This window comes from Thalassophryne amazonica, chromosome 3, assembly GCF_902500255.1.
Source record: "Thalassophryne amazonica chromosome 3, fThaAma1.1, whole genome shotgun sequence".
Classification (NCBI taxonomy): domain Eukaryota; kingdom Metazoa; phylum Chordata; class Actinopteri; order Batrachoidiformes; family Batrachoididae; genus Thalassophryne; species Thalassophryne amazonica.
In genome coordinates, this window is record NC_047105.1 from 36,525,142 (window position 1) to 36,546,566 (window position 21,425).

At 39.9% G+C, this 21,425-nt stretch overlaps 1 protein-coding gene across 1 annotated transcript; it reads left to right on the forward strand.

Moving 5' to 3' along the window:
- The first annotated feature begins 354 nt into the window (after nt 1–354).
- On the forward strand, nt 355–20,961 carry LOC117506545 (elastase-1-like). The gene is made up of 8 exons (XM_034166050.1): nt 355–411; nt 2,001–2,086; nt 10,310–10,410; nt 12,170–12,292; nt 12,448–12,584; nt 15,614–15,756; nt 17,500–17,649; nt 20,874–20,961. Exons 1-8 carry the CDS (start codon nt 372–374, stop codon nt 20,889–20,891), a joined length of 798 nt encoding a protein of 265 aa, XP_034021941.1. The 5' UTR covers nt 355–371; the 3' UTR covers nt 20,892–20,961.
- The last annotated feature ends 464 nt before the right edge of the window (nt 20,962–21,425 follow it).

Below are 21,425 nucleotides of genomic sequence, written 5' to 3' on the forward strand. Positions count from 1 at the left end.
TTTTAATATACAAAATCTGCATTTTTTTTTTGTTTTGTTTATTGATGTCCTAAAAAAATTGTAAAGGTGGCAAATACTTTATATATATGTATATATTTATATATATATCCTTTGCACGGCAGTATCGCTATTATTACAAGGAACGCAAAGGGTCAGCTGCACAAATTTACACTCATGTATTATATTGCTTAAATCACTCCCATGTGATGTGAATGCAACCTGTTTGAAATTATAAATGGTAATAAATGTCTGAGAACGGCACCAGATGCATGTCTGGGCATGGCCAAGCTAAATAGACAGTTCAACTCAAACAGTCAGGGCAGGATATAAATGAAGAAGAGGAGCAGTGGAGATGTTCAGATGTTGCAGTCATGCTTGAATTCTTGCTGCTTTGCACTTTTTCAGCCACAGGTAAGAAATGTCAGAGCTTGGCTTTCAATATTTCCTCACAGTTACAGTAGTGTTCAGAATAATAGTAGTGCTATGTGACTAAAAAGATTAATCCAGGTTTTGAGTATATTTCTTATTGTTACATGGGAAACAAGGTACCAGAAGATTCAGTAGATTCTCACAAATCTAACAAGACCAAGCATTCATGATATGCACACTCTTAAGGCTATGAAATTGGGCTATTAGTAAAAAAAAAAAAGTAGAAAAGGGGATGTTCACAATAATAGTAGTGTGGCATTCGGTCAGTGAGTTCGTCAATTTTGTGGAACAAACAGGTGTGAATCAGGTGTCCCCTATTTAAGGATGAAGCCAGCACCTGTTGAACATGCTTTTCTCTTTGAAAGCCTGAGGAAAATGGGACGTTCAAGACATTGTTCAGAAGAACAGCGTAGTTTGATTAAAAAGTTGATTGCAGAGGGGAAAACTTATACGCAGGTTCAAAAAGTTATAGGCTGTTCATCTACAATGATCTGCAATGCTTTAAGATGGACCCAAAAAAAACAAAACAGAGACGCGTGGAAGAAAACGGAAAACAACCATCAAAATGGATAGAAGAATAACCAGAATGGCAAAGGCTCACCCATTGATCAGCTCCAGGATGATCAAAGACAGTCTGGAGTTACCTGTAAGTGCTGTGGCAGATAGAAGACGCCTATGTGAAGCTAAATAATTAGCAAGAATCCCCCGCAAAGTCCCTCTGTTCAATAAAAGACATGTGCAGAAGAGGTTACAATTTGCCAAAGAACACATCAACTGGCCTAAAGAGAAATGGAGGAATATTTTGTGGACTGATGAGAGTAAAATTGTTCTTTTTGGGTCCAAGGGCCGCAGACAGTTTTTGAGACGACCCCCCAACTCTGAATTCAAGCCACAGTTCACAGTGAAGACAGTGAAGCATGGTGGTGCAAGCATCATGATATGGGCATGTTTCTCCTACTATGGTGTTGGGCCTATATATCGCATACCAGGTATCATGGATCAGTTTAGATATGTCAAAATACTTGAAGAGGTCATGTTGCCTTATGCTGAAGAGAACATGCTCTTGAAATGGGTGTTTCAACAAGACAATGACCCCAAGCACACTAGTAAACATGCAAAATCTTGGTTCCAAACCAACAAAATTAATGCCTCGCAGATGTGAAGAAATCATGAAAAACTGTGGTTATACAACTAAATACTAGTTTAGTGATTCACAGGATTGCTAAAAAAAAGCAGTTTGAACATAATAGTTTTGAGTTTGTAGCGTCAACAGCAGATGCTACTATTATTGTGAACACCCCCTTTTCTACTTTTTTTTACTAATAGCCCAATTTTATAGCCTTAAGAGTGTGCATATCATGAATGCTTGGTCTTGTTGGATTTGTGAGAATCTACTGAATCTACTGGTACCTTGTTTCCCATGTAACAATAAGAAATATACTCAAAACCTGGATTAATCTTTTTAGTCACATAGCACTACTATTATTCTGAACACTACTGTACATGGAATCTCTCTCATTTAGAACAGCTATAAGATGTTCCCTCAAGTCTTCTTTGTGTGACAGTGCTGCTGCTGGCTGAGTCTGAGTTCCAGCCTGCTGCTGAAAGAGTTGTGGGCGGTGATGCTGTGCCTTATGATGACTCATGGCCTTGGCAGGTATCGTGTATCAGATCACACAACAAAGCAAAATCTAAGTACAAATGCAAATAGTTGGGACTGGTAAACAAAAACCTGTAATTTAACTATTAAATTCTGAATTAAGCAGGCACCATGAGAATATTTTTTGATGTATTTTCTGAACTGTCATATTTATTCAGCTGGAGCTCTGTGTAATTGTCACCTACACATATGTTTTCCATTTCACTTCTTTTGATCATATTTTATTAAATACTGTGGGATCTGTAATAATTTTCCTTATGGGATCCAACTGGATGCCAGTTTGATATCATGGCATCAGACCTTGATACCAAAATTTTGAAATTTTTAGCTTTATGCCAATTTTTCATAACTACTGAACTCTCAAAGCAGTTTTCATTTACATTATTTGCATCAGAGCAACTGCAGTGAGTTGAAGTAGATATTGAATTTTATTTTGAAAAGTCATTTTCCAAAAATAGAAATTTTTTTTAATTGTATCAAAATGAAATGTGGTTTGTAGCAGATATTCAAAATAGTTGCAAAGTTACCCTATTTATATTACAGATTTGTAAGAACATCATTAAAAAAAAAGTTAAAAAAAAAAAAATCCAAAACGTTCTGGTGGCATCTACATCGACCCCAGGTGTACAGATTACTGAGTTTCACAACATGAACAGATGACAGTTAAGGTGGTGTTCTCGTCTTTTAGTTTTTGTGTGTGTGTGAACGTATCTACAGTTTGAATTCATCGAAAGTAAACTAATGTCCACTGGCCAAAACACGATACAACACTTCCATATTTAGGAAATACAACTTATTCTTATGAAAATTAACCATAAAACATAGGAAAAGTAATACATTAAAAATTGTACATATTTGTGTGTACGTTTCAGCAGAACATGTACATATTTCACATATTTCTCTGCCACAATGCTGTGATGATGTCATTTACAAGATGGTGGGTCATCTGAGCAAACAACAAAACAAAACATAGTAAATTGTCATATACTTGTTATTATTGTATGGCTTCGACACTACGCGCGCTCTGATTGGCTGATTTCTGGTCTGATATTTTCCCATATCAGAACAGTTACCATGACAACTGGTCCACAATGTGTATCAGATTCATTACAAACCAAAAAGCTAAAAACACGAATAGAAAAACAAAGTCGGACATGAACATCCTCCATCTATATACTAAGCATGGAGGTCCCATTTTTTGTCCTCAATGTTCTCGGGATCTGCTCACCTCACACATCATCTCTACGCTCTTGCTCTTCCCGTATCCTCTGTAGTTACGGACGTACATCATGTCTCTTTCAAAAATCCCCTTAATTGCCCACATTTTGCGGTTAATTAGAACCGCCGATCTGTGATATAGAGTTGGCGTTTTCGCCTAGGGAGTATGAATCTGTCCAGCTTCCATGTATGACATTGACATTCAATGCATTGTCACTGAGCACTGCTTTTTTTTTGTCCATATTTCATCAAGGTAGGTCATTGAAAATTATCTGAAGGTTTTCTAGGGCAAAAACATCCACAGATTCTAAATCTGCCATCACATTTGCGCCAGCTATTATGGTTCGGGCACTACGGGCCCCGATTTGACGCTGAAAACAGCGCTCGGGTAAGCTTCCCCCCCCCCCCCCCCCAAAAAAGCATAAAAACAGTATAGTTTTGTGAAAGCATTGCTTCTTAATTATTGCAAACAAATGCCAGCATTTTTTATTACACTTTCTTTCCAGTCTTGCCTTGAATTTCATGCATTCTCATAATTTATTATAATCTGTCATTCCCATCATACTTCAGTATACACTAGGTGGCGCTGTTACTGCTGCAAATGTCTATTACTGCCACCTGGTGTGATACATGGATGAATTTTATTGACAACTTCATAACATTATCAGAAAAAATTAAAAGTTACATCCATTTTCATTACACTACAGATTCAGTTATTTGACAGTAGCACAAAAAAAAAACGTGAGACTGGGCTGGTCATTTCATAATTATTAGGACTTAAAAAAGATGTTTAACCTTCTTAAATAAGGGCTCTGTATCTGTTGTAGTGGCTACTTCAAAATTCTTTGAAAGCTTTCTATTGGAAGCTAATACATTGTCTCCAGGGGCGTAGGTTTGCATATGGACCATAGGGACAAGTCACAACCAATATTTTGGGATGGCAAAATAGTCCCTACCAATATAGAATTTTTTTATATAACAAAATCATTCACTATTTTTTTGCGAACTCGATACTATAATTTTAGTCGTCACGTTTTGTGTTTTCGACGTGCCAGAGTGACAGGGTTACCCATGTTGCAATTTCATTAGCTCACGTTCTTCTCACATGGACGTAAACAAAGCGCATCTCGTGGCAGGCAGTGCTTCATTTGTAAAGTGGGAGGTCCCGGAGCGCAGAGGATGGGTGGCTCCGGTGCAGTGTTGCCAGATGTACGATAATTATCGTATTTGTACGATAGTTTTGCCCTCTGTACGATGTACGATCAATAAATGTACGATCAATAATGGGAAAAAATCCAATATGTACGATAATTTCAGCTGGTTGCCCAAACACGCATCTCTCTCTGACACCCAAGAATCATTTTGCAGGTGTTGCACTCAGGCGGCATCAAATGCTGGTTTTGGGCGACCGGGACAGTCATTTGAAAGCCCGCCCCCTCTCATACAAAGTAATGAGTTCCCATCCAATCTCTGCAGGACAGGAAGATTCCCCAACCAACATCTTCTTTTTTTTTTAAACTTTATTTCAACAAATGCAATAACAAACGAACAAAACACAAGAGCAAAGAGATATACAAGAAGAATAAAAAAAAGTTAAAGTTCCTTATGGAGGTGTCAACATTTTTTTCTGTGTTCAACAAAATCTGCACAAGTGGCATCGGATGACGACAGCGACCTCGAGGTTGAATTCGACTCTTTCTAGTCTGGTAATTAACACGTTTGTGTCCCTTCACAGAAAAAAAAATCTTTCTAGTCTGGTAGTGCATTTGCTTGTGCATTTGTGTTCTTTTTGTGCCATAGTTTCCCCATTACTATAATTACTGTTTAAAAATGTGACATAAAATTCTTTGTAAATTAAAAAAAAAACCCGATAAAATAGCTACGTTGTATGCGTTTTGTTTGTGTACGATAATTTCTCCCAAAATACGATAATTTTGAGGTTTTGGTACGATAGTTTCATATTTCATATCTGGCAACACTGCTCCGGTGCAGAAAAACAAGAAGGGCGGGGCTTGCAAACAATGCTGTGCGCCACACTTAAAATAAACTGCACACCCACACAAACACGCACACACACCTTCACAAATGACACTAACACCCTACCTTTTCCTCAAAAATTACTACATTTATGTTTACTGTCTGTACTTTTCTGTCACTTTTGCGCTTTTTCATACTTTTCCCTCGTTTCAAAAGTCACCGAACGCACTTTACCGTAATATATGCAACATATAGCATACTGTTGGAAAGCACGGGTTCTTGGCTTGCTGTCAGTGTTGAAATTTTTCAGCGTGAGGGCTTACATGAGAACTTACGGTAATGAGAATCAGCGGCGCACTAGTGTGAAACTTCCGTGTTTTTCCTCTGCGTTATGACATCACAGGCTTACGTTTACCGTAATACACCATATATATCATTGTAAAGCCCTTTTTTTTGTTGGCAAATTAGGTTGCCAGATACCTACAACTGCATTATTGATGAAGAGAATAGATTATACATCTTGGTTGCAAAAACTTTTTTTTTTTGTTAGCTCCACAAGTATTTTTTTTGTTGTCTTGTTCTCTCAGGTGTAGGCCTATAGAATAGATTCGTGATTTTGGGGTGCAATTTTGTTATTTAAGCTATTTGTCTGCCTACACACTTAATAATGTAAATAAAGTGTTAAATTATTCAGCATTATGTCGTCATATGTTATGTATTATGCTGTACTTGTGCGTCTAATGGTATGAGTGGGTTAGGGGGTGGTGGTGGTGGTGGGCAGGGGGGCGGGGGGGGTGGTATTGTCCCTACCAAAGCTGAGACCAAACCTACGCCCTTGATTGTCTCAGTATACTGCTGCACACTTTCCTGGGTCAGTGACTCACGATTAGTACACGCTTTCTTCACCGTCCAAAGGACGGTTATTTTGCTAGGAAATATCTAAGCATCGGAAAACACACAGCTTGAAAGCTTACCAGCTAATGACCGGACCATCTGTTAGCAAGTTCTTCATGGAGGTGAAGTGAATTGAGCCCAAAACTGCCAACACCTTTCATATTCGGGTGATAGCGGAAGTTTGTGTGTTTTTATATACTTAGATGTATGTAAAACTTTGGGCACCCCTGATAATTTCCATGATTTTCCTTTATAAATCATTGGTTGTTTGGATCAGCAATTTCAGTTAAATATATCATATAGCAGACAAACACAGTGATATTTGAGAAGTAAAATGAAGTTAATAGAATTCTTTAAACAACATTTGGCACGTGCATAAATTTGGGCACCCCAATAGAAAAAATACATCAATATTTAGTAGATCCTCCTTTTCAGAAATAACAGCCTCTAAATGCTTCCTATAGCTTTCAATGAGAGTCTGGATTCTGGTTGAAGGTATTTTGGACCATTCTTCTTTACAAAACATCGCAGGTTTGTTGGTTTCCGAGCATGGACAGCCCGCTTAAAATCACACCACAGAATATCAATAATATTCAGGCCTGGGGACTGAGATGGCCATTCCAGAATATTATACTTGTTCCTCTGCATGAATGCCTTAGTAGATTTTGAGCAGTGTTTAGGGTCATTGTCTTGTTCAAAGATCCAGCCCCGGCACAACTTCAACTTTGTCACTGATTCATGAACATTGTTCTCAAGAATGCTGATATTGACTGGAATCCATGTGACCCTCAACTTTAACAAGATTTCCAGTACCTGCACTGGCCACACAGCATGATGGAACCACCTCCAAATTTTACTGTAGGTAGCAAGCATTTTTCTTGGAATGCCGTGTTCTTTTTCAGCCTTGCATACTGCCCCTTGTTATGTCCAAATAACAGTTTCATCAGTCCACAGCGCCTTATTCCAAAATGAAGCTGGCTTGTCCAAATATACTTTAGCATACCTCAAGCGACTCTGCTTGTGGCGTGTACACAGAAAAGGATTCCTCTGCATTACAGTATCATCCAGCATCTCTTTGTGCAAAGTGCGCTGTATAGTTCAATGATGCACAGAGACACTATCTGCAGCAAGATCATGTAGTAGATCTTTGGAGCAGGTCTGTGGGTTGACTATGACTGTTCTCACCATCCTTCGCTTCAGCTTATCTGAGATTTTTCTTGACCTGTCACTTTGGGCCTTAACTAGTACTGTGCCTGCGGTCTTCCATTTCCTCACTATGGTCCTCACAGTGGAAACTGACAGCTGAAATCTCAGATAACTTTTTGTATCCTAAACCATGATGTTGAACAATCTTTGTTTTCAGGTCATTTGAGAGTCGTTTAGAGTCCCCATGTTGCCACTCATTAGAAGAGATGCAAAGAGGGTAAACATTTTTAAATGGTCACCTTAAATACCCTTTCTTATGATTGGATTCACATGTGTAAGGAGGTTAAGGGACAATGAGTTTAGCAAACCAAATTTGTGTTCAAATAATTAGTGCTAAACGTATTCGAATCAATAAAATGACAAGTGTGCCCAAATTTATGCACCTGTCCAATTTTGTTTAAATAATTATTGCACACTTTCTGTAAATACTAGAAACTTCATTTCACTTCTCAAATATCAGTGTGTTCTTCTGCTATATGGTATATTTAACTGAAATTTCTGATCCAGAAAACCAATGATCTATAAAGGAATATATATATATTCATCTTCAACCACTTAGTCCAATTAAGGGTCGCAGCCTATCCCAAGAGACATAGAGCGTGAGGCGGGGTACACCCAGGACAGGACACCAGTCTCTCACAGAGCCACAAACAGACAAACAAAGACAGTGGCTACATTTACATGTCGTTAATATTTGGGATAAGGTCAATATTCCGGTTTCTGAATCATTAGGAATAACCCATTTACATGCTTAAGCACACATAGTTACTCCTGTATACATGGTCATTGGTATCATTTGGAATATCCTCATCTAAACAGCGATGCACGTCTTCCACCAGTGCTTGATTTGGTCTGGCTTTTGTGCAAATCCTGCTTCGCTTAACTTTTCGGCCACCTTCTTGTAAATGTCGCTATCTCGGTACTTTCTGCCATCAATAAAAGACATTGTATTCATGTCTTTCACGATACTAATGAAGTACTCGGTTTCCTCCTCACTCCAAAAGTGTGGTGCTGTGCTGCCGCGTCTGGATTTCCCCATGCTTGTCTGCCTCTGCTTCTGTGGTGTCCGGTGGGTTGCGCACGCCGCATACAAGTAGTTGCCGTACTCAAAAGACAAAGATTCCTTGCAGATAGGACATGCGCCGGACACAAAATAATGTTCCTTTCTATGGGGATATTCCGATGCACGTTTATATGACCTGATACTCGGGTTAGAAAGGAGTAACCCAGGGGTCATATTCGGGTTTTTGAAAACCGGAATATGAGCACATTCGGGTTGTTGCGGGTGTTTACATGGCCGTGTACAACTGGGTTATTGCTAATATTCCAGTTATGAAAGGGTTATTGGCTGCATGTACAGTAGTGTTCAGAATAATAGTAGTGCTATGTGACTAAAAAGATTTGTCACATAGCATATATTTCTTATTGTTACATGGGAAACAAGGTACAAGTAGACTCGGTAGATTCTCACAAATCCAAGAAGACCAAGCATTCATGATATGCACACTCTTAAGGCTATGAAATTGGGCTATTAGTAAAAAAAAAAAAAAGTAGAAAAGGGGGTGTTCACAATAATAGTAGTATCTGCTGTTGACGCTACAAACTCAAAACTGTTATGTTCAAACTGCTTTTTTAGCAATCCTGTGAATCACTAAACTAGTATTTAGTTGTACAACCACAGTTTTTCATGATTTCTTCACATCTGTGAGGCATTAATTTTGTTGGTTTGGAACCAAGATTTTGCTCATTTACTAGTGTGCTTGGGGTCATTGTCTTGTTGAAACACCCATTTCAAGGGCATGTCCTCTTCAGCATAAGGCATGACCTCTTGAAGTATTTTGACATATCCAAACTGATCCATGATACCTGGTATGCGATATATAGGCCCATCACCATAGTAGGAGAAACATGCCCATATCATGATGCTTGCACCACCATGCTTCACTGTCTTCACTGTGAACTGTGGCTTGAATTCAGAGTTGGGGGGTCATCTCACAAACTGTCTGCGGCCCTTGGACCCAAAAATAACAATTTTACTCCCATCAGTCCACAAAATATTCCTCCATTTCTCTTTAGGCCAGTTGATGTGTTCTTTGGCAAATTGTAACCTCTTCTGCACATGTCTTTTATTTAACAGAGGGACTTTGTGGGGGATTCTTGCAAATAAATTAGCTTCACACAGGCGTCTTCTAACTGTCACAGCACTTACAGGTAACTTCAGACTGTCTTTGATCATCCTGGAGGTGATCGATGGGTGAGCCTTTGCTATTCTGGTTGTTCTTCTATCCATTTTGATGGTTGTTTTCCATTTTCTTCCACGCGTCTCTGTTTTTTGTTTTGTATTGTTTTTTTGTCCATTTTAAAGCATTGGAGATCATTGTAGATGAACAGCCTATAATTTTTTGCACCTGCGTATAAGTTTTCCTCTCTCCAATCAATGAGAAAAGCATGTTCAACAGGTGCTGGCTTCATTCTTAAATAGGGGACACTTGATTCACACCTGTTTGTTCCACAAAATTGACGAACTCACTGACTGAATGCCACACTACTATTATTGTGAACACCCCCTTTTCTACTTTTTTTTATTAACACCCCAATTTCATAGCCTTAAGAGTGTGCATATCATGAATGCTTGGTCTTGTCACACAAAGGGACAAACAAACACACACACACACATACTGTTGTGTCTTAGTATATAGATGTCATGAGCATATGTTGGACAATAAAAGCAAATGCAGAAAATGCAATTTAAACACACCTGCATCAATAAACGTCTTGCACATCGAGAAAACAATTGCAATCACAGAGAACACAAACAAATGTAACTTGCATGTGCTTGTTGCAAATTCACATGAAAAAAAAACATAGACTTTGTATTTGTAATTGTTTTCTGTATTTCTGAGTGTTGTCTAAATGTACATACAGGCTTCTCTCCAGTTCCACTCTGGTGACTCCTATCACCATTTCTGTGGCGGAACGTTGATCTCAACCAGATGGGTCCTAACGGCTGCTCACTGTGTGTACAGGTACTACACTCAACTGGAATTTTATGCTAATATTTATCATATTTAATTATTTATTTTTAAGTATATTCTGGTCTTCTCTTTATGCCTGACTTGCTTTTTATTTTGTTACAAATGAATTACACTCAACAAAAATATAAACGCAACACTTTTGGTTTTGCTCCCATTTTGTATGAGATGAACTCAAAGATCTAAAACTTTTTCCACATACACAATATCACCATTTCCCTCAAATATTGTTCACAAACCAGTCTAAATCTGTGATAGTGAGCACTTCTCCTTTGCTGAGATAATCCATCCCACCTCACAGGTGTGCCATATCAAGATGCTGATTAGACACCATGATTAGTGCACAGGTGTGCCTTAGACTGTCCACAATAAAAGGCCACTCTGAAAGGTGCAGTTTTGTTTTATTGGGGGGGGATACCAGTCAGTATCTGGTGTGACCACCATTTGCCTCATGCAGTGCAACACATCTCCTTCGCATAGAGTTGATCAGGTTGTCAATTGTGGCCTGTGGAATGTTGGTCCACTCCTCTTCAATGGCTGTGCGAAGTTGCTGGGTATTGGCAGGAACTGGTACACGCTGTCGTATACGCCGGTCCAGAGCATCCCAAACATGCTCAATGGGTGACATGTCCAGTGAGTATGCCGGCCATGCAAGAACTGGGACATTTTCAGCTTCCAAGAATTGTGTACAGATCCTTGCAACATGGGGCCGTGCATTATCCTGCTGCAACATGAGGTGATGTTCTTGGATGTATGGCACAACAGTGGGCCTCAGGATCTCGTCACGGTATCTCTGTGCATTCAAAATGCCATCAATAAAATGCACCTGTGTTCTTCGTCCATAACAGACACCTGCCCATACCATAACCCCACCGCCACCATGGACCACTCGATCCACAACATTGACATCAGAAAACCGCTCACCGACACGACGCCACACACACGCTGTCTGCCATCTGCCCTGGACAGTGTGAACCAGGATTCATCCATGAAGAGAACACCTCTCCAACGTACCAAACGCCAGCGAATGTGAGCATTTGCCCACTCAAGTCGGTTACGACGACGAACTGGAGTCAGGTCGAGACCCCGATGAGGACAACGAGCATGCAGATGAGCTTCCCTGAGACGGTTTCTGACAGTTTGTGCAGAAATTCTTTGGTTATGCAAACCGATTGTTTCAGCAGCTGTCCGAGTGGCTGGTCTCAGACGATCTTGGAGGTGAACATGCTGGATGTGGAGGTCCTGGACTGGTGTGGTTACACGTGGTCTGTGGTTGTGAGGCTGGTTGGATGTACTGCCAAATTCTCTGAAACGCCTTTGGAGACGGCTTATGGTAGAGAAATGAACATTCAATACATGAGCAACAGCTCTGGTTGACATTCCTGCTGTCAGCATGCCAATTGCATGCTCCCTCAAATCTTGCGACATCTGTGGCATTGTGCTGTGTGATAAAACTGCACCTTTCAGAGTGGCGTTTTATTGTGGGCAGTTTAAGGCACACCTGTGCACTAATCATGGTGTCTAATCAGCATCTTGATATGGCACACCTGTGAGGTGGGATGGATTATCTCAGCAAAGGAGAAGTGCTCACTATCACAGATTTAGACTGGTTTGTGAACAATATTTGAGGGAAATGGTGATATTGTGTATGTGGAAAAAGTTTTAGATCTTTGAGTTCATCTCATACAAAATGGGAGCAAAACCAAAAGTGTTGCATTTATATTTTTGTTGAGTGTAATTCACTTTAAAACAGTCGTAGGTCATTTGACGTGGTCCTTGGTAACCTTGTCCTCTTCAACCAACACATTGGCCAACGTATTACGGCTCAAAATATTTATATTCATCCGGAGTGGAAGAATGACAGCATCTCTTCTGGGTCAGTGTGGTCCAGTGTCTGATTCAATCAGCCACATTTCACTAGTCATTTTGTTTCATGAAATCGTCACCAGTAAGATGTCTTCTATTTTTCTTCAGAATCTAACTTAAATTGTTCATTCCATTTGGAATGCAAATTTTTTTTCCGCCCTCCAGTAACGACATTGCTATGGTGCGACTGCAATCAGACGCCAGCCGGACCAGTTATGTTAAGCCAGTGTCCTTGCCACCCTTTGATGAGATCCTGCCCCATAACTGCCAGTGCTACCTCACTGGATATGGATCGATGACAAGTGAGTCAGATTCACGTGTGAATTCATGCTTTTTTCACATTGAAATATTGGCAAAATAAATTTTATCCATGTGTTTTTGGGAAAAGGGTATGACTAGGAACTTGATGTAGTTCTGTGGATGGTTAGTGTTGAGCAAAGGTTTTCTTTTGTAAAATAGCGGAGCAGATAAGGGAAAAATTATGCATTTACAAGCACCAAATTCAGCATGTTGATTCTTATGATATTACTCTCCATATCTTATCAAGTAGCCACTTGAAAATTCAAGATCACAGCCATTTTCCAAGATGGCCACCAAATGACCTATTAGAAGCCAATTTTTGCATAGAAATGGTCCTATTTGATCAATTAAAACTCTACTGATCTCATAGTCCATTTAGTTACATTATATTCAACTGAATTTGCTATTGATGGTATTTATTATGTTTCATTTTGCTTATGTACCAAATTAGAGTAAAGTTTATTAAATTTAGTATGAATGGATTCCACCCATCATGTTTTGAAAGTGTTCATCTCTTGAAACTATTGCATTGAGGCCTATTAAAGGGAGTTCAGTGCTGAATATATTGTGTTGTCATTTTTAATATCTGCAAGCAATTTGAGTTGGTTAAGGTTAGTGTCATATTGTTGTTCGAACATGGAAAATTAAATCTGGCATGCCTGAAAACCTAGAATTTGATAGCAAGATCACACAAATCAAATAATTAAACACATTTCTGTGAGAAAAAAAAATATTTTGAGGTAGATTTGGCAGCCATCTTGAAATTAGACACCATCTTGGATTTCACTGATGCTGTGAAACACATCTATTGTTATCAGAGAATTTCAATGCAATACATAATTTTTTTTTTTTTTTTTTGGTCAGTCAATTTGCTGGCCATTTTGGAAAATAAATCTTTTCAGATATGCTGAGTAATATCATGAGAATCCTCATGTCAAATCTGGTGCTTGTGCCAAGAATGATTTTGCTGTAAAACTGATATTATATGGTCCACTAAAACCAAAACTGGGTTTCAAACTATATTTTTTTTTCTCTGTTGTAGCTGCCTTCTAAAGAGAGTCTCTGTCTACTCATATTTCAATTTACTTTCATTTACCTAGCGCCAAATAACAACAAGGTTGCCTCAAGGCGCTTCACACAAGTAAGGTCGAACCTTACCAAGCCCCAGAGTAACAGTGGTAAGGAAAAACTCCCTCTGAGGAAGAAACCTCAAGCAGACCAGACTCAAATCCCTCTGCTTGGGCCATGCTACAGACAGAAATTACAAAAAAATTCACAAAACGAACATACAGGAAATGTTGCCGGTGCACAGGACGGTTTCTGGAACAGATACCACACCTATCTCTGGATGGAGCCGCACCTCAGAGAGAAAAGAAAAAACAGAATCAAGCATCAGAAAGACAAATACAGTGTAATTTTTCAGCATTAAGCAACAAGAAAAGCAGAAGAAATACTTCAGGTGGTCACCGGCCACTAGCCCTAAGCTTCACTAAAAGATCCATAATTTAGATCAAGTTGAGGCTGCGGCCTGCTCCGTTTCCCAATAAAATGAATTAAAAGAGTAAAAAGTATAGAAACATACTATGCCAGTGTGCTAGCCATACCAACGGGAAAATAAGTGCGTCTTAAGTCTGGACTTGAAAGTCTCCACAGAATCTGACTGTTTTATTGACACAGGGATATCATTCCACAGAACAGGGGCATGATAAGAGAAAGCTCTGTGACCCGTAGACTTCTTATTCACCCTAGGGACACTAAGTAGTCCTGCACCTTCAGAATGCAAAGCCTAGGCCGGTACCTAGGGTTTAATTAGGACAGGTAGGTAGGGAGGTGCCAGTCTGTGAACAATTTTATAGGCTAGTAGCAGAACCTTAAAATCTGATCTCACTGGGACAGGAAGCCAGTGAATGGGTGTAATGTGGTCAAACTTTCTGCTTCATGTCAAAACTCTGGCAGCAGCATTTTGAACCAATTGGAGACCCCTAATGCTGGACTGCGGTAAACCAGAAAAAAAATTGCAGTAGTCAAATCTAGAAGAGACAAACGCATGAATCAGGGTCTCAGCATCAGCCATAGACAGGATGGGACGAATCTTTGCTATATTTCACAAGGAAGAAAGCACTCCTCATAATATCTCTAATGTGGAGGTCAAAGGACAACGTAGGATCAAAAATTACCCCAAGGTTCTCACTTTGTCAGTGTGATGTATGACACATGAGCCTAGGCTAAGCGTTAACTGATCAAATTGATGCCAATGTCTCACTGGACCAAGAACCATCATTTCAGTCTTATCAGAGTTTAAAAGTAGGAAGTTGCTAGACATCCAGCTTCTCAATGATGCAAGGCAATCTTCTAAGAATGAGATTACCAGCAGTTATCAGCATGTATATAACTGAGTATCATCAGCATAGCAGTGAAAGGTAACCCCAAAACGCTACAATATGTGCCCAAGGAGTGCTATATAAAGGGGGAAAAGCAGGGGCCTTAAGACGGACCCCTGTGGAACCCCAAATTTCATGTCACTAAGGTTAGATGTAGTGTTATTGTACAACACACAGTGAGAACGACTGCTCAGGTATGACGTCAACCATGCAAGGGCACACCCAGTAATCCCAACATGATTCTCCAGCCTATCGAGTAGAATATGATGATCCAAGGTATCAAACGCAGCACAAAGATCTAACAGCACCACAACCGTAGTGGCGTCTGAATCCATTGCAAGTAGAAGATCATTCACCACTTTAGTGAGAGCTGTCAATGTGGAATGATATTTTCTAAAAGCAAACTGCAGTGACTCAAAAGGATTATTCTCAGTAAGATAGGCCACAAGCTGCAGTGAAACCACTTTTTCCAGAATTTTAGAGCAAAATGATAGATCTGATATTGACCCATATTTTTTCAATACACTATGGTCAAGATTAGATTTCTTAAGTAACGGTTTAATCACTGCAGATTTGAAACATTTTGGAACAGATCCAGGAGTTAATGAGATAATATCCTTTTTTTAATAATCTTTGATTTTCTGTTGTAGCTGGTGGAAGCATATCACATCAGATGAGGCAGGCCGTGCTATCTGTAGTTGATCACAAGACCTGCATCAGCGCAGGCTGGTGGGGCAGCACCGTCAAGACTAACATGATCTGTGCAGGAGGAGGAAAACAGTCAGCCTGTAACGTGAGTGTGCTTAGCCAATCTTAAGATCAGCAGTCTGTGCTAACACGAAAGTAATAACACAGATCACACCCCTAATGAATGAATCCACTGGAATTGACCCCAAAACATCGATTCAAAGTCTTAAATCATCACATTTTTTCCACTTACTTGTAACAATACCATGAACATGAAGACAGTAAAGGATATGGCAATCTGACCTTCAATCCAAAGGATCTTGACCTTTACTTAAATGAATGATCTCTGGCTGACCTTTCCATGGTAGTTATGGAATTCATATAAGCATGTGCTACATTTGGTCCAAATAGGGTTTAAATTCAAATTTCTTGACCATGACCTTTGCCATAATGAATTTTTTAAGGGCAATCTTGGGGACAACCTTCACTGATGTATCAGGTTTGATATAAATCAGTGAAAAGGACCTGGAAGGAGGAGATCAACAACCAGCCAGGTAGACATAACCGTGACCCATCGACTGACCTTTGGCTAACTTATCCTTGCTGGGAAATTTCAGAAACCATCCCCGTATAGGTGTCAGGTTTGATACAAATTAGAGAAAAAAAATTAAATACATTTTGAACTTTGACCTCACCTTTAACCCAGTGATTGGCGTTTGGCAAATTGACCCTCTACACAATTCCAGAACCCATCTCCATACTGGAGTGCAAAATCAAAATTGTGACATTTGCCCCTAATGACCTTGACCCCCCCCTCCCCCCTCCACCACCACCAAAAAAAAACCTCTTTAGTGTTTGACCATTGACTTGCATCAAGTTTAATAGAAATCAGCCACAGGTCCTGGAATGAGTAGAGGAACAAACACTGATCAGAATTTACAGTAGTACGATGTATGTAACACGATTTATTGTTAAGTTTTTGTTTGTTTCACAGATTCAACTGTGTATGGGTGTTTAAATTCACACATTTTACATTTATTGTTACTGTACAAATGCACATCATACATGCAATCCAACAGCCAAATTATCAGTAAAATATAGTATTCATTCATTTTCTGCTACTTATCCATGTCCAGGTGACATTGCCTGCCTCAGCGCTTTCTTCACCATGGTACAGTGTCCGCATCTGACACAGCCCTAATCTGTCTATCGCTCTCAAAACCCAGAGATGGCAATAATTCCAAATATTTCATTATCAAACCCTTATGTCAAAGAAATGGTTTGATGTTTACAGTTAAAATATGAATTCTATTATAAATTACTATAAATATAATAAAACAACCAATGTACATCATGCTGCCAACACAGAGATTGACAGTTACTGTTTCACATCACTCAGCATTTATATACAATAGACTTCTCATCTAATTTGGCCCCACCAAGCTGGTGGGGCCAACCACTTGGCTGTTACTGCTATAAAATGCCCACGCTGATTGAAAACTAATGGCAGCTGGTCGCTTTGCCTCTGTCTCTTGCAGCTAATGTGAACAAGGTGCAATAGGAGGTCCCAGCCATTCTTGACAGTATTACAAACTACTTGATTTTTTTTCCATTTCCTACAGCAAAAGCATTTGTCTGCCTTGTTTGTTTGGTAAAATAAAATTTGGGTTTTTTTTAAGTTTTCATATCAGCAAAAATAATGCTGATGCTGATATGTTCCTAGTTCATATCTCAAAGGGTTCATATCAGCCGACTGATGTATCAGCTGGGCTATAATCTAATCTATACTCTATATTATCTATCGCATAACAAATAAATAATAAATAATTTTGTTGTTGTTTCTGACTAGGGTGACTTTGGTGGCCCTCTGAGCTGCTATGTCAACAGGAAGTGGTATGTTCATGGTATAGCTAGCTTTGTTTCTGGTTTGGGATGCAACGCTCCAAAGAAGCCCACAGTCTTCACCCGTGTCTCTGCTTACATCAGCTGGATAAACTTGGTCAGTAATGGATGTGTTCTGTGGCTAAACATGAAGTAAATCAGAATTATTATTTGTGTGTGTGTGGGGGGGGGGGTAGCATTTTTACTTAGTCATAAAGTTTGGCGAGAGACTTGTTAAACATTGATTGTACAAATTTTTAGGTTTAAACAATTTTTTCAATTTCATTGATAGAATATGTATCAGCGTATCATTCAGTTTAAACATTCATTCATTCATTCATCCTCTACCGCTTAGTCCAATTAAGGGTTGCGGGGGGCTGGAGCCTATCCCAGCAGTCAGCAGTTTAAACATAACATCAAGATATCTTAACTTCAAAGAAAAAAGATATTTTCCCAAAGTAATACAATCAGTTGTACAACCCCAATTCCAATGAAGTTGGGCTGTTGTGGAACATGTAAATAAAAACAGAACACAATGATTTGTAAATCCTCTTCAACCTATATTCAATTGAATACACCACAAAGACAAGATATTTAATGTTCAAACTGATAAACTTTATTGTTTTTGTGCAAATATTTGCTCATTTTGAAATGGATGGCTGCAACATGTTTCAAAAAAGCTGGGACAGTGGTATGTTTACCACTGTGTTACATCACCTTTCCTTAAAACAACACTCAATAAGCGTTTGGGAACTGAGGACAGTAATTGTTGAAGCTTTGTAGGTGGAATTCTTTCCCATTCTTGCTTGATGTACGACTTCAGTTGTTCAACAGTCCGGGGTCTCCATTGTCGTATTTTGCGATTCATAATGCGCCACACATTTTCAATAGGCGACAGGTCTGGACTGCAGGCAGGCCAGTCTAGTACCCACACTCTTTTACTCTTTTACTGTTGTAACACGTGCAGAATGTGGCTTGGCATTGTCTTGCTGAAATAAGCAGGGACATCCCTGAAAAAGACGTTGCTTGGATGGCAGCACGTGTTGCTCCAAAACCTGGATGTACCTTTCAGAATTGTCGGTGCCATCACAGATGTGTAAGTTGCCCATGCCATGGGCACTAACACACCCCCATCCCATCACAGATGCTGGCTTTTGAACTTTGTGCTGGTAACAATCTGGATGGCCTTTTTTCCTCTTTTGTCCGGAGGACACGGCGTCCATGATTTCCAAAAACAATTTGAAATGTGGACTCATCAGACCACAGCACACTTTTCCACTTTGCGTCTGTCCATTTTGAATGAGCTCAGGCCCAGAGAAGGCGGCAGCGTTTCTGGATGTTGATGTATGGCTTTCACTTTGCATGGTAGAGTTTTAACTTGCACTTGTAGATGTAGTGATGAACTGTGTTAACTGACAATGGTTTTCTGAAGTGTTCCTGAGCCCACGCTTTCTTCCGCTTTATCCGGAGTCAGGTCGTGGGGCAGCAGCTCAAGCAAAGCCGCCCAGACCTCCCTCAGCTCCTCTGGGGGAACCCAGAGGCGTTTCCAAGCCAGCCGAGAGATGTAGTCCCTCCAGCGTGTCCTGGGTCTTCCCTGGGGCCTCCTCCCAATGAGACGTGCCCAGAACACCTCTCCAGCGAGGTGTCCAGGGGGCATCCAAAAAAGATGCCCAAGCCACCTCAGCTGGCTCTTTTCGACGTGGAGGAGCAGCAGCTCAACTCTGAGCTCCTCCGAGTGACCGAGCTCCTCACCCTATCTCTAAGGGAGTGCCCAGCCACCCTGCAGAGGAAACTCATCTCGGCCGCTTGTACTCGCAATCTCGTTCTTTCGGTCATGAGCCAAATCTCATGACCATAGGTGAGGGTCGGAGCGTAGATTGATCGGTAAATCAAGAGCTTTGCCCCCCCGCTCAGTTCTCTCTTCACCACGACGGTCCGATACAGCGACCGCATCACTGTCTCTTAATCTTCTGATTATATTATGGACTGTAGATGCTGGAATCCCTAATTTGCTTGCAACTGAATGTTGAGAAACATTGTTCTTAAACTGTTGGACAATTTTTTCATGCAGTTGTTCACAAAGTGGTGATCCTCGCCCCATCTTTGCTTGTGAATGGCTGAGCCTTTTGGGGATGCTGCTTTTATACCCAATCATGACACTCACCTGTTTCCAATTATGTGTTCTTTGAGCATTCATCAACTTTCCCAGTCTTTTGTTGCCCCGTCCCAACTTTTTTGAAACGTGTTGCAGGCATCCATTTTAAAATGACCAAATATTTGCACAAAAACAATAACGTTTATCAGTTTGAACATTAAATATCTTGTCTCTGTGGTGTATTCAATTGAATATAGGTTGAAGAGGATTTGCAAGTCATTGTATTCTGTTTTTATTTACATTTTACACAACATCCCAACTTCATTGGAATTGGGGTTGTATATAACATACTTGACAGATGATGTGATGTAGGTTTTTCCAGTATGTGGTGCAGCATGTATCTGGCATTACAACGTGACTAAAGGCCCCTTCACACATAGTGCAAATTTGGTCAAAGTGCACACAAAGTGCACATGAAACAGGAATCGTATGCAAAATGTGTACATTCGTAGCTGCCTCGAACGTCTCGTACACCTGTTGCTACAATTATTTGTACACACCAGCGGCTGAAAAATGGAGTGTGCGCGCTATGCAAGTCCATCGATCCCTCTTTCGGCAGGTGTTGGCCAAATTCCAGCTGACACATACGAAATTCTAACACTGCTTGTTTGGCACTTAAAAAATGTGTGGCCATTCGCACTATGTAACACAGTGGTAAACATTCCACTGTCACAGCTTTTTTGAAAAGTGTTGCAGGCATCCATTTCAAAATGAGCAAATATTTGCACAAAAACAAACCGCAGGGTTCTGTATTGCATCCCCTTTAATGTATTAAATATATCAACTCAGTGATATTCATGAATTATACAGATGGTTTTTATTTTATTTTCCTCCACATCAGCAGCGTGATGTGGTGCAGCTCCTCCCACAGTGCGAGCAGCTGCAGCAGCGTGCACTGTGTTCCTGCTCAAAAGACACCATCACATGCATGAACCGTTGCACCGGGATTATTGCACGCCTGCCTGTCGGCATGATGTTTCTTGGTGCGCTAATTCAAACTGTTTCGCTGTAATTCACACTATGTGTGAAGGGGCCCTAAAGATTGATTAAAATATATTTCTAAGTTCAACTGATTGATACAGAGGGAAATGTTTCATTTGGCATACAATTTACAAAGTTCTCCCAAAGAAAAAAAAAAAGAGGGAAGCACACTATATTTTCTAAAAGCATGTGTTTTCTCCTTGCAGGTAATGCACAGGTCTTGAAATGGAACTTTCTTTTAAACTGTGAATTTAACTTCACCTCCATGCAATTACATGAATAAACTGTTTCAGAATAAAAACTGTCTTTACTGTTTTTTTAAATCTCTCTCAACTACCTGAAGTACATTTTAATTTAAAAAAGAGCCCTTTCTTTGCTGATGTTCACCTGTATGCTGCTGAAGTGAAACCAGTGTGTTAGTAGCAACCCTAAATCTCTCTCTCTCTCTCATATACGAGGGCTGTCAATAAAGTATAGGTCCTTTTTATTTTTTTCAAAAACTATATGGATTTTCTTCTCTCTGCAGCTTCTCTCCCCCTGCCATCCCCTCATTACCCCATCCCCGTAGAGACGGTGTCTGCTCCCAGACCACCAATAACCAGCAAAAATCTATTTAAGCATAAAAATTCAAAAAGAAAAAATAATATAGCACCTTCAACTGCACCACAGACTAAAACAGTTAAATGTGGTCTATTAAACATTAGGTCTCTCTCTTCTAAGTCCCTGTTAGTAAATGATATAATAATTGATCAACATAT